Source organism: Leucopleurus acutus (assembly GCF_964270905.1).
Source record: "Leucopleurus acutus genome assembly, chromosome: 8".
In the NCBI taxonomy this organism is placed as follows: domain Eukaryota; kingdom Metazoa; phylum Chordata; class Mammalia; order Artiodactyla; family Delphinidae; genus Leucopleurus; species Leucopleurus acutus.
The window spans coordinates 40,649,442-40,664,109 of NC_139151.1; the positions used below are offsets into that span (position 1 = coordinate 40,649,442).

Consider the following 14,668-nt stretch of genomic DNA (forward strand, 5'->3'; position numbering starts at 1 on the left):
ACAAACACAACATGCTTTACATTTTTACTTATCTTGAAATAGATCTTTTTTTAAAATCCATTCTTCCAAACCATAATTACCATGGAAACAGAACAGCAAATTAAACTGAAATAACATGGTTTATGATGTGCACAATAAAATGAAACCTCCCACAATTCAAATAGAATTACAACAATTGCCTAGTACATCTGCATAGAATCTTCAGCTGAACCTTTTAATTTGAGTGAGGCTACCATCTATACTTCAAAGCACAGTGGGGAAAAAATAAGATAATTATAGAAGTGGTTCAAGAAATATACGTCTCTCTATAATCTCAATTATACAGAGAATTCAGGGAAAGTATTATTTGTCTTAAATTATCTAAATAATTATCTCAATTATCCATTTGGCTTTGGATGTATAGATACAATTTTACGGTCTTAACTACTAAAATTTATGTATGAACATTCTCTTTATTGTAAGATCAATAAAATGTAGAAATTGAAAGGAAAGACTACATTATGAAGTAAAGTACTTTTGCTTTAAATCATCTTTATATCTAAGTTGTTCTTCTAGAATACAGCTATTCAAATACTTCATAAAACCACCTTGCAAAAACACGCTAAGAATATCAATTTAAAAGCTATCTTAAAAATTATTTCAGAAGGCTTTTAATACACTCTCACAAGCCGGTCTGTTCAATTAGCTTTTCCACAGGCCCCATTCTAAGGCCTCTGCCTACTTTGCCAGGAGTGCAGGACCTGGCTGCTCTGTTGGGGAGCAGAACTCTATCCAACGGGAGTCAGCTTGAGACCTCAGTCACCTCTGCACAGTTTACAGAGTTGTCCGACTGTACATCCAATCCTGGCCCTCCATTAATTTTATAACCCGCCTTGGGCTGTCGCATAATGTCCTCAGCATGGAACAGGATCCCTGCCCAAACTATGCTAATTTACCTGCTTCCAGCCTTGCCTTCTAACACTCCACATAACGCTCCCTTATTCTATGAACTACTCATTATTTCCTGGCCTAGAACTCTTTCGCCTGCTGTGTTTTTCTCCTGATTAAGCAACACCATGGTGCCAAAACTTACTCAACTTACTTTTTTGCTTCTAACCAGCTATTCATTCCTTGACAAGGGATCCTGTAGAGTGATTAAGACAAACCTGACTTTGTGGTTTTTTAGTATTACAAACTTTTAATTTATTGACTAGATTTGCTTGTGATTACCAAAACCTTTCCAGTACAGGATATAATTTTTAAAGCCGTATATTCAGTTTTAAGTATGAATCGTATATAGAGATAAAGCTCCATTTATTATAAAACTGATTTGCCATTAAAATTAGTTGTATATTAATAGCTCTGGATACCATTACTCTAAGTGAGAATGTAAATGATCCTTAAACTGCAAAACTCTAACTTTAAAAAACTTTTAAAACATTTAATACATCCTCACCAAATTTAATTTCATCTCATTAATTTTTTTTTAAAGTGCTGAATAACTTTCTTATTGGAAAGTAAATCCTCTGGAATATCCGAAAATGCTTCACATTTTAAGTGGATGAGCATGAAAATTTTCTTATCACTTCTAACAGGAGTGAAAAACAACAACAAAAACTGAGTCACCTCCAAGTGGATAAAAGATTATTTTAAGAATACAGTATACAAATCTTCCTCAGGTAAAAGCAAGAAGTGGCTAAAAATTAGACTACAGACTTAAAAATTTTGTGGAACGTTATCTTTATATACCTTTACCTAAAAGCCTTTTCCTTTCTAAAATAGCTTAATATGACCTTATTGCATTAACCATTGATATGTAAATATGACTATGTATTTTTTAAAATTATTTTCTGCCTAATCAATACACACAGCTTTCACTATTTGACTTCACTGAGCCGTGCTGTGAGGGAAGGAAAGCACATTGCCTTTTTCACTTGCTAAGATTAATAGATATGTGCTTTACAGTTCTCCACTGGTGAGTTCACAGTGTCCTTGCCTCTCAACAACTCTTTCCCCATAGTGGGTTTTACATGGTAATAATTTATTCAGAACATTTGAAATGCTGTTTCTTTTAAAAAAAATCAGGTCACTGGAGAACACTGAAATCAGACAAGCCATTAAAACAAATTTAATGAAATTTTCAACAGATCAGACTGGCAGGACACAAGGCTTTGCAGCAGGAATAGTCACCCAAACTGCTTATTAAGATAGTCTCCTGCTGAGCATTTTACCTCTTATGCTGCTCTCTGTGTCCCCTACTGTCTTGTTTTCGTTAGGCATGTTTAACACATTCCCTACTGCCTGGCAAAGAGAAAAGGGAGCAATCCAAACAATAAAAACACTCTTTAAAAATAGTAAAAAGCAGAGTAGCTGTCTTTTTGTTTAAATAACAACACCTAGTACCTTCATCCAAGGCTTTCAAAGTTATTCCCAGCAAGCAAGAATAGGAAACAGTGTTGTGCATCTAATGGGCACTCAACACAGACCAGTGACTTAGATACACTAGAAGATCCTTTGTAACACAGGGGCCTGCTTTCTCCTACAATGAGAAACTATACAGATGGGGTGGTGAGTTGACCCATGGAGAAATGAATCCATAGTGTAGGGAAGCACTTTGTAAAGCGTTCATTCTATATTAGAAAATACATTCTTACCCTCAAATCAAGATTAGGCCCCTTTGGACAGATTTTCAGTTATACTGGCCGGTCAACGTGGGCACGCTCACCAGAGAACCGGGCCCTGGTGGCGCAGTGCCCGCTTTCATCCTCCCCACACTGCTTTTGTGCTGCTGCTCCCACCCCATCACAGCACCCCACGCACAGTGCTTGTTTTGGGTAGCAGCCAGTCTTCCCTTATTCCCTTCCCTAACCACCTGAAGAGGAGTTATTACTTTAGCACTTCTGAATGCTTTCTGTTTCTTACATCAGTTTAGAATATAACCCTCTAATACGTACAGGGCTGGGGCGGTGAAAGTGGGAGACAGCTGTACTACATCTGCAAGAATGCTGAGCAGACATTTTTAGTACGGCCCCTGGACTTATGGATTTGTCTACCTGTAGAACTGGACCGCTTAGTTACAAAGATAAGCCTGGCATCACTCCTCCCCAACAGGACTATCTTTTGAGGAAATGTCAGATTCAGCCATTTGTTTATCCACCAAAATAATATACTTTTTAGGTACTGTGAGTTGTTGGAGCAGTATTAACATTATTACAAATACTAACAATTTTGTTGGTAATAATAACATCAATGATAATGGCTAACATTTAGGGGACTATATATTTTACATGGAACTATGTTTTCTCCTATAATCCTCAGAAAACCCCTATAACTATTATCTGTATTTGTCAAATGGGAAAACAAAGGTTAACTGAATTTCCCGAAGTTGCAAATATTAATTATATTTTATGAAAACAATATGTAAAGTTTTCATGCTAAGTATTATGAGCTTCAAAGCAAAAGTTGTATTGAAGTTGGGTCTGGACTTATTAATTTGCCGTTTCTAAGCACCATGGAATGTTAATAAATCAAATAAGTTTGGGGAATGTTGCACATCACACCTGTTCCTGGAAACTCACAATGTAATTAGCAATATTAATGACTTTGAGAAATCCTGTAGAAAAGAAACTTGTTTGTCTTGCTGAGCATTTTCCAAGTATGGGAAAATGGTGAAAGAACTCCAGAGACAGCTCTGACTCCATAAATACTAAAGTTGAAGAAATTAGCCAATTTTATGGCTGATGTATTTACTTAAATTTTGAACTAAGACATTTTAAAGAGCCTGGGGATAATGAGGGCAGCAGATAGTGATTTTCCACACTCTTCTTTTCACACAGAAAAGACCTCTCTTACACATTCATAGATTCTTTCCTATGAAATGACCACAGTTTTTCACCACTGCCGGAGTGTCAATATAAAGTGTATATATATTTGAAGTTAAGTCAGACATGCTATCTTCCTATATTTTGACGTAAAAAATAAGATTACTTATTTGTATATGTTGTATGCCACATCAGGTTCTAAGAAGGGTGTGAAGTGACGAAAACTTATTTTAACACTCTACCCATTTCACTGTTATACTTTGAAAGCTATTGGCAACACAGAATTTCATATAAGAAACGGTATATCTAGACTATTGAATTATCACCATAAAATAAATGTTAAACAACTGAAGAGAAAGTATATAAAATTATAATTGGAATTGTCTAAAAATAAATGTCACTTAAATGTCTGTACATTTATGTCCTTATGTAATGGTGTCAGCATACCAATCTTCATTTTTTCCCTTATTTTTTTGGCTCTGATAGGCATACCTTCCTGTTTCTTTGTAGGTATTTTGGTTAGCCCATGCTGATTTTCCAGTGGCATGAAGTTTTGCAAGATCATTTCGGAGCCTTTCATTCTCATATTCCAGTTTGTTAATAGATGTATGCCTTGCATGTTCCCTGTTAGTGAAGTCCATACTCTAGAGAATAAAATAAACTATCATTGAAAACATTGTTACTTACAAGTGACGCATGTTTTCTGTGCGTTTGGACACACGTTGGAAAGACCCTTTAATTTGAGTCAAGTGATGTCGCTCTACTCCTGTGTGCCTCCTAAATGCCTCTTCTCACCCCCGCCTTCTCACAACACAGGTACTCAGGGACAGCTGCCACTGAACACATCGCAGTAAAAGGGGTGCACACACTACTGCCCACGCTCCAGTACAGAAAAGGCTCACTCCATGCATTACCGTTCTCTGCAGCTAGAAGAAATTGGCTAGATAAAGGAGTTTTTGTGTTTATAGGGTATGCCTTCTAGTGCTGATTAATAATGGAACCAGAATTAACACAGCTTTCAATTTTAAAAGATTTTTTTCTGATTAAAACAATACGTGTCATTATAGAAAATCACACATCAATTCCCCAATGTTGGGCGATGCAACAAATTATATACTAAATCTATATAGACTGGGATATGATTCTGGACCATTCTATACCAAGATCATTAGATCCTGGTTGAGAGCGCGCCAATACCACACAGTTTTGAGCAATGTAGCTACACGATAAAGTTTTACTCTCTAGTACGGGCAACCCAATTTTAATGTCTTCATTAAAGAATAAGCAGCATATTTAAATCACAAAATGAGAGGTTTAGAGCAAGAAGAAAGATTCCTGATGCTGTTTTAATTAAATGCTGTAAGAAGTTTCTTAGGGAGAGTCTAAACTTTTTTTTTTTTTTTTTTTTTGCGGTGCGCGGGCCTCTCACTGTTGTGGCCTCTCCCGTTGCGGAGCAACAGGCTCCAGACGCGCAGGCTCAGCGGCCATGGCTCAGGGCCCCAGCCCCTCCACGGCATGTGGGGTCTTCCCGGAATGGGGCACAAACCCATGTCCCCTGCATCGGCAGGCGGACTCTCAACCACTGCGCCACCAGGGAAGCCCTAAACTTTTTTCTCACAAAATTTTAAAAAACAGGATATATACTCATATGAAAACTCATGAAAATGCTTTAAATGACCCCATGTAGTCCTTTATAGTGTTATGATTCGAATACCCATAAATTATGTAGTTGCTGATTAAACAATAGCTCTCTGCTTTCAGAAGGATAATATTTTAGCACAAAAAGCATGACATGAGTAAAATATCTTTTGAAGCTACAAATGTCTGTTTCAAAGCTCATAAGACTATAGTTGATTATGGCTTAGAACTTTCATTTATAAGTTTCTAAATTTAAGGCTTTGAGTGCCATTTCATATGGGCTGCCATGCCATAAAGTCATTCAAAAATTTTTGACTAATTGCACATTTAAAATTATTCATATACTATCATGTTAGTATCAACATTGATAAGCATAGAAATATATATTAGGCATTTAAAATGTTTACCTATTTGTTTTATTTTTTGCTTCACAGGCAAAGTCTGTTTATTAAAATTTTTGTTTACTGCCTAATGTATTATAGAAGTTTATGAATTTTAGAAAGATCTTACTTTTGAATGAAAAAAAAAGTGCTCCAGGAGATCAAGTGTCCTCAAAACAGTACAGCAAGGGTTATATGCTTATATGTCTATTGAGCAAGATGCCCTTTGGGAAAGAAGGGCCATTCAAGGTATTTCTCTGCTTGTTAGGCCCTTGCCTTTAGTATATCTCAACTTTGCTCATTTGAGATACACCGGTGCATATAAAAGAGTAATCTATAATCTGCTTTAAAAGAGAAAGGATTGTTTATTCTAAAATTAGAGCAGATTTGTGATAAACATAAAGGAGGCAGATCTTATAAAATTTGTACTCATAAGGAGAATACTCATACAGATCTGTTTGAAAAAGATCTTGGAAAAGATTCAAAATTTTACTCCTAAAAAGACATCTACTGGTCAAAATATATAATTCTTGATGGTCTGCTGCTCTGTTACAATTCAAAAATTTTCTATAAAATTAGATTTCATCTGTGACTCTTTGGCCCAGTGTTGGTTTAAAGTAATTAAGAATGATAGTAATGATTTTTTTAAAAACCCAGAATTTTCTAAATGCACCAAAATTAAATGTGTTGTGAGCATGACCTGAAAGAATTACACAGGTAATGTATTTACACGATTTGTATTTAAAAGCGTTTTCCAGTTTCCTGGACAACATTTTGGGGCTCTCTCGTTTTATTTTTTTCCTAAATACTTTTCTAGGGATTTCAGAAATATATCCTCCACTAGATGGTTATCATGCATTGATTAAACTTTACCTCTGTACTGCTGATCAGTTCTTTTACAGGCCCATTATCTCAATTTCTTGTTTTTTTCCTCCCAAATTTTACGGTTTCATAGCTTTTTTCTTTCGACTTTTTTTCTTGAAATGGAAAAACCTGCTGGTGCCTGTTTACTTGAACTCACTGGCTCAAGGCCAGTTGAGTTGCTGAACCGTCTGAATGATAGTAATTTGTATGTGCACTTTTTCTCTTAAATTCTTGTGTATTCTACAATAGTAATTAGGCTAACAAAGTACTTCTACAGAAGGACTGGCTTTAATCATGTTAATTTAAGGTTACTATATTAATTTTTAGTATATAAATGGATTTTTAGATGCTTATGAGGGTACTAATTTTTTATGCTGTTATTTTGTTTAGCAAACTTTATGGATAGTGAAAGGCAAATTAGTCTTAAAAATTACCATAAATTCTGAGTTCTGATTAAATCTAACTGGATTACACCTTCATTAAATAAAAGAAAATTTAACAAATACAAATATAGGTCTAAATAAATATGGAATCACAAAAATCTATCATGATAAAATTGATTCTTCATAATTTACCCAGGAGCAGAATAAAGATAAACCCCTCACTTTTCTCCATACAGTCAAGTTTTTGCACAAAAATCCTCTTGCTAGTACTGTTGCTATTCTAAGTGTCTCACTGAGACCGGAGGACAACTTACATACCAGGTGGATAGTCCCAACAGTAAATTCTCCAGAGGAAAATGGGGGTGGTCACAGCCCCAGGTATGCAATAGGTTAGAACTGAGTGCAGGGCTGCTGTTCCTACCTGGGTAGGTCCTACCACTGGGTGGGTGTCATTTTTCAACCTTTTTTTCCCCTAAGTGTAAATAATCAGGGAGTTTCACAATTAATTAAGCAGAAAAGTTCTCAAAGCTCTAGTTTTTCAGAAATGACCTACCTTTATATCAGTAATTCCATTTGTCTAGGAAGGAAAAAATAATTGTTATTTTAATATTATACAAATACTACATATTTTAGAAGATCTAAAAATAATGATGTAAATATTATGTTTCTTATTGCGCAAGGTAATGTTTCAGCACAAATTATTTAATTGTATGTTTACTTATTGATTTTAGTGATTTCAGAGCAAATTAACTATCTAATTATGGGATTTTAACATATAGCAGATATGAGTTTTCTTTATTTAATCTTTAAACAGTTAAGTGCTAAATAGGTGACAATAGATTATAAAGGCTTAAAGAGCCGAGTCATATTGAATTCTTTTTTATTATTCAATAGACACAAGATTTTTCTCTTTGGGCAGTGGCTTGGCTATTTCAATTATCAAAGTCAATTCCAAATCTTCATATATAAAAAATGGAGAGCAAGTATAAAGTCAACTTCCTATGAGGGGAATGTGTTCAAGATGGCATAGTAGGAAAATCCTGAACTCACCTTGTCCCAGGGGCACACCAAAATTACAACTACTTATAGAGCAACTACCTATGAGAACAACCTGAAGACTAGCAGAGAAGATTTTCTATGACTAAAGTTATAAAGAAAGAACCACAACGAGATGGGTAGAAGGGGTGGAGACACGGTATGGTCAGGACCCACATTCCTGGACCAGCAACTTTCAAACTGGAAGAATATCATAATTGCAGAAGTCCTCCCCAAGGAGCAAGGGATCTGAGCCCCACATCAGGCTCCCCAGACTGGGGGTCCTGTACCAGGAACATGAGCCCCTAGGATGTCTGGCTTTGAACACCAGCAGGACTTATGTTAAGCCAGAGGGCTGTAGGGAACAGAGACTCTGCTCTTCAAGAAAACACACAAAATTTCTCATGCTCCAAGTCTCAGCACAGAGGCAGAGTTTGAAAGGATCCGGGATCAGATAAACTTGCTAATCTTGGAGAGCCTCCTGGAGAGGCAGGAGGCAACTAGGACTCCCCTGGGGATGATGATACAGGTGGCAGCCATTCTTGGGAGCTCGTTCTACCACATGGACACCAGCACTGGCAAGCGCCATTCTGGAGACCTCCCTCTAGCCTCTTAGTGCCAGGGGTTACCTGCCCACCAGCTGGATGGCATCAGTCCCAGGACTTCATGGGCTGCATATCCAGCTGTGCCAGGACATGGCCCCACCTATCAGAGGTCTGGAACCAGCCTCAGGCCCCACAGGCCTCATGGTCAGCTATGCTGGGGCCCAACCCCACACATCTGTGGGCCAGCATTCACCACATGAGGCAAAGCCTGGCAGCCACCCTCGCAAGGGCCCAGCCCTGCCAACCAGTGTGCCCACAGTAGTTAGCCATGCCATAAGAGAAGGGTTCATGCAGCCCACATATGAGGCATCCCAAGAGCACACAACTCTGGTGAATAGAGGGGAGTGTTCTGCTGGGCCCCATAGGACATCTCCTACATAAGGCCACTTCTCCAAAATCAGGAATCATAATCAACCTACCTACTATGAAGAAATAAAAACAGAAAATTAGGCAAAATGAGGTGAGAGAGATATATATTCCATATGTAGAAGAGGTAGGTGAAGGGAGATAAGCAATCTACCCAATAAAGAGTTCAAGGCAATGATTTTAAAGATGCTCAACAAGATTAGGAGAAGAATGGATGAACACAGTGATAAGTTTAACAAAGAGTTAGAAAATACAAAGAAGAACCGAAAAGAGCTGAAGAATACAATAACTGAAAAAATACACTAGAAGGGATCAATAGGAGATTAGATGATAGAGAGGAATGGGCCAGTGAACTGGAAGACAGTAGTGGAAATCACCCAACCTGAACAGAAAAAAGAAAAAATAATTTAAAAAAATGAGGGCAGTTTAAGATACCTTTGGGACAACATCAAGGATACCAATATTCACATTATAGGGGTCACAGAAGGAGAAGGGAGAGGGAAAGGAGCAGAGAATTACTGGAGGAAATAATAGCTGTAAATATCCCTAACCTGGGGAAGGAAACAGACATCTAGGTCCAGGAAGCATAGAGAGTCCCAAATAAGATGAACCCAAAGAGGCCTTCACCAAGACACATTATAATTAAAATGGAAAAAAATTAAGGTAAAGAGAATCTTAAAAGCAGTAAGAGAAAGCAACTAGTTACATACAAGGGAACTCTGAAAGACTGTCAGCTGACTTTTCAGCAGAAACTTTGCAGTCCATCAGAGGATGGCATGATATATTTAAAGTGAGGAGAGGGAAAAGCCTACAACCAAGAATACTATACCCAGTAAGGCTATTATTAAGATTTGAAGGAGAGACAAAGCTTTTAGCAAAAGCTATAAGTGTTCAGCACCACTAAACCGGATTTACAGGAAATGTTACAGGGACTTCCTTAAGCAGAAAAGAAAAGGTCACTACTAGAAATATGAAAATTAGGAAAGGAAATACTCTCATTGGTAAAGGCAAACATACAGAAGGTGGTAAAGCTAGTAGAAGGTTAAAAGACAAAAGTATTAAAATCATCTATATCTATAATAAATAGTTAAGGAATACACAAAACAAAGAGATATAAAACATGACCTCAAAAACATTAAACATGAGTGGGGAGTAAAAATGTAGAGTTGTAAAAATGCATCTGAACTTAAGAAATCATCATAAACATAGTCATCAAATCACAAGGAAAAAAGCAAAAGAAGAAGAAAAGAACAAAAAAGAACTATGAAAACAATGAACAAGATGGCAGTAAGCACATAATTATTAATAATTACTTCAAATATAAGTGGCCCAAACACTCCAATCAAAAGACACAGAGTGGCTGAACAGATTAAAAAACAAGACCCATATATATGCTGCCTACAAGAGACACACTTAGATCTAAAGACACAAACAGACTGAAAGTGAGGGGATGGAAAAAGGTATTCTATGCAAATGGAAATGAAAAGAAAGTTGGGGTAGCAATACTATCAGACAAAATAGACTTTAAAATGAAGACTATAACGAGCCAAAGAAGGACATAGCATAATGACAAAGGGATCAATTCAAGAAAAAGATATAACAATTGTAAATATATATGCACCCAACGTGGGAGCACCTAAATACATAAGCAAATATTAACAAACATAAAAGGAGAAAGTGAAAGTAATACAATAATAGTAGGGGACTATAACAACCTACTAACATCAATGGACTCATCATCCAGATAGAAAATCAATAAGGAAATACTGCCCATAAATGACACACTAGAGCAGTTAGAATTAATAGATATATACAAAACATTTCATCCCAAACTAGCAGAATACACATTCTTTTCAAGTGCACATGGAAAATTCTCTAGAATAGATCACATGCTAGGCCAGAAACAAGTCTCAATACATTTAAGAAAATTGAAATTATATCAAGCATCTTTTTCGACTACAATACTATAAGACTAGAAATAACTAAACGGAAAATTGTAAAAACAAAACAAAACAAAACATGCTGTTAAACAACAAATTGGTCACTGAAGAAATAAAGAGAAAATACAAATATCTGGAGACAAATGAAAATGGAAACACAATTCGAAATCTATGGGAATGAAGCAAAAGCAGTTCCAAGAGAGAAGTTTATAGTGATACCAGCCTACCTCAGGAAACAATAAAAATCTCAAACAATCTAACCTTGCACCTAAAGAAACTAGAAAAAGAAGAATAAACAAAACCCACACTTAGCAGAAGGAAAGAAATCATAAGATCAGAGCATAAATAGATGAATTAGAAGCTAAAAAAATAGAAAACATTAATGACACTACGAGCTGCTCCTTTTAAAAGATAAAAAATTGATAAACTTTTTAAAAGATAAAAAATTGATAAACTTTTAAAATGAGTCAGACTCATAAAGAAAAAAAAGAAATACAGCCCAAATAAATAAAATCAGAAATGAAAATGGAGAAATTACAACTGACACCACAGAAACACCAAGGACTGTAAAAGATTATTATGAATAATTATACACCAATAAAATGGACAATCAAGAGGAAATGGATAAATTTTTAGAAATGTACAATCTTCCAAAACTGAATCAAGAAGGAGAAAATATGAACAGACATTACCAGTCATGAAATTGAAGCAGTAATCAAAAAACTTCCGATAAATAAAAGTTAAGGATCAGACAACTTCACGGGTTAATTCTACCAAACATTTAAAGAAGAGTTAATGCTGATCCTTTTCAAACTATTCCAAAATATTGAGGGGGAAGGAATGCTTCTGAACTCATTCTGTGAGGCCAGCATTAGATTGATGCTGAAACCAAACAAAGACACCATACACATACATACACACACACACACACACACACACACACACACCCCCCACAGGCCAATATCACTGCTGAACATAGATGCAAAAGTCCTCAACAAAATACCAGCAAATCTAGCTCAACAACACTTTAAAAAGATCATACACCATGATCAAGTGGGATTTATCCCAGGGATGCATGGATGGTTCAATATCTGCAAATCAATCAATTTGATACACCACAGTAACAAATTGAAGAATAAAAGTCATGTGATCATCACAATAGATACAGATAAAGCTTTGGACAAAATTCAACATCCATTTATGATAAAAGCTCTCCAGAAAGTGGGCATAGAGGGAACACACCTCAACATAATAGAAGCCCTATATGACAAACCCACAGTTAACATCATACTCAACAGTGAAAAGCTGAAAGCAATTCCTCTAAGATCAATACCAAGACAAGGATACCCACTCTTGCCACTTATTTAACATAGTACTGGAAGTCCTAGCCACAGTAATGAGACAAGAAAAACAAATAAAAGGATTTCAAATTGGAAAAGAAGAAGTAAAACTGTCACTGTTTGTAGATGACACGAAACGATATATAGAAAACCCTCAAGATGTCACCAAAAAAACTATTAGATGTAATAAATGAATTCAATAAGTTTCAGGATACAAAATTAATATACAGAAATCCTTTGCATTCCTATACACTAATAATGAACTATCAGAAAGAGAAATTAAAAAAACATTCCCATTTATAATCACATTAAAAAAATAAAATACCTAGGAATAAATCGACCTAAGGAGGTGAAAGACCTATACCTGGAAAACTATAAGACACTGATGAAAGAAATTGAAGATGACTGAAACAAATGGAAAGATATACTGTGCCCATAAGTTGGAAGAATTAATATTGTTAAAATGACCCTTTTCCCCAAGGCAATCTACAGATTCAATGCAATCCCTTTCAAAATACCAACTGTATTTTTCACAGCACTAGCAGAAATAATTCTAAAACTTGTTTAGAAATGCAAAAGACCTTGAATAACCAAAAAATATCTTGAGAATGGAGAACAAAGCTAGATATATCATGCTCCCTGACTTTAGACTATACTACAAAGCTACTGTAATCAAAATAGTATGGCACTGGCACAAAAATAGTACATTGATCAATGGAACAGACTAGAGAGCCCAGAAATAAATCCACACTTATATGGTCATTAATCTACAACAAAGGAGGCAAGAATATACAATGGGAAAAGGTCTCTTCAATAAATGGTGTTGGGAAAACTGGACAGCTACATGCAGAAGAATCAAACTGGACTACTCTCACACCATTCACAGAATAAACACAGAATGGATTAAAGATTTAAATGTAAGACCTGAAACCAAAGAACTCCTAGAAGGAAACATAGGCAGTATACTCATTTACACTGGTCTTAGTAATATAGTTTTTGGATCTGTCTCCTCAGGCAAGGGAAACAAAAGCAAAAATAAACAAGTGTGTTTACATCAAACTAAAAAGCTTTTGCACAGGGAAGGAAACTATAAACAAAATGAAAAGGCAGCTTAACAAATGGGAGAAGATATTTGTAAATGATACATCTGATAAGGGGTTAATATCCAAAATATATAAAGAACTGATACAACTCAACATCAAAAAATAAAACTGATTAAAAAATGTGGATGTCAATAGACGTACAGATGACTAAAAGACATGAAAAGATGCTCAACATCACTAATCATCAAGGAAATGCAAATCAAAACCACAATGTGATTATCTGTTAACACCTGTTAGAAAGGCTATCATAAAAAAGACAGAAAATAACAAGTGTTGGTGAGGATGTGGAGAAAAGCAATGTTCGTGCCCTACTGGTGGGAATATAAATTGGTACAGCCTCTAAGGAAAAAAATATGGAGGTTCCTCAAAAAATTAAAAACAGAACTGTCATATGATCCAGCAATTTCACATCTGGGTATTTACCTAAAGAAAACAAAAACACTAACTCAATAGCTAAGATACGGAAACAACCTAAATGTCCATCAATAGACAAATGGATAAAGAAGATGTGGTGTATATATACAATGGAATATTATTCAGCCATAATTAAAAAAAAATGAAATCTTGCTATTTGGGACAACAAGTGGATCTAGTGGATGGATCTAGAGGCTATTATGCTAAGTGAAATAAGTCAGACTGAGAAGGACAAATACCATATAATCTCACTTATACGTGGAATCTAAAAAACAAAACAAAACAGACTCAAGGATACACAGAACAAACTGATGGTTGCCAGAGTGGAGGACGTAAGGGTGGATGGGTGAAACAAGTGAAGGGGATTAAGAGGTACAAATCTCCAGGTATAAAATAAATAAGCAATGGGATGTACTAAACAGCATATGGAATATGGTCAATAATACTGAAATAACTTTATATGGGACAGATGGTTATTAGACTATTGTGGTCATTTCATAATATATGCAAATGTTAAATCACTATGAGGCACACCTGAAACCAACATATTTTATGTCAAGTACATTTCAATTAAAATAACCTTCCTATATGAAGTAAAATGTTACATAAAATATATATGATTAAATGCTATTTTAATAAGATCACACTGAAGGCTATACATCAATGGCATTCCATTTTATGACAGCCCATTAACAAATCTTTAGACATATATATTATATATGTGTGTATATATATATATGTATATATATATATATATATATATATATGTGCTAAGTTCTCCAGATGTAATCAAATATCAA

General features: G+C 35.5%; 1 protein-coding gene across 1 annotated transcript in view; it reads right to left on the reverse strand.

Annotated features, from left to right (window-relative positions):
• The window catches only part of DEUP1 (deuterosome assembly protein 1), a gene marked incomplete at both ends in the record, with an annotated part of 108,107 nt that overhangs the window by 16,669 nt on the left and 76,770 nt on the right, over positions 1 to 14,668 (reverse strand). Inside the window, 2 exons of the mRNA XM_082844060.1 lie at positions 515 to 601; positions 4,248 to 4,444. Coding sequence (XP_082700186.1) covers positions 515 to 601; positions 4,248 to 4,444 — 284 coding nt within the window. The remainder of the gene's footprint in view (positions 1 to 514; positions 602 to 4,247; positions 4,445 to 14,668) is intronic.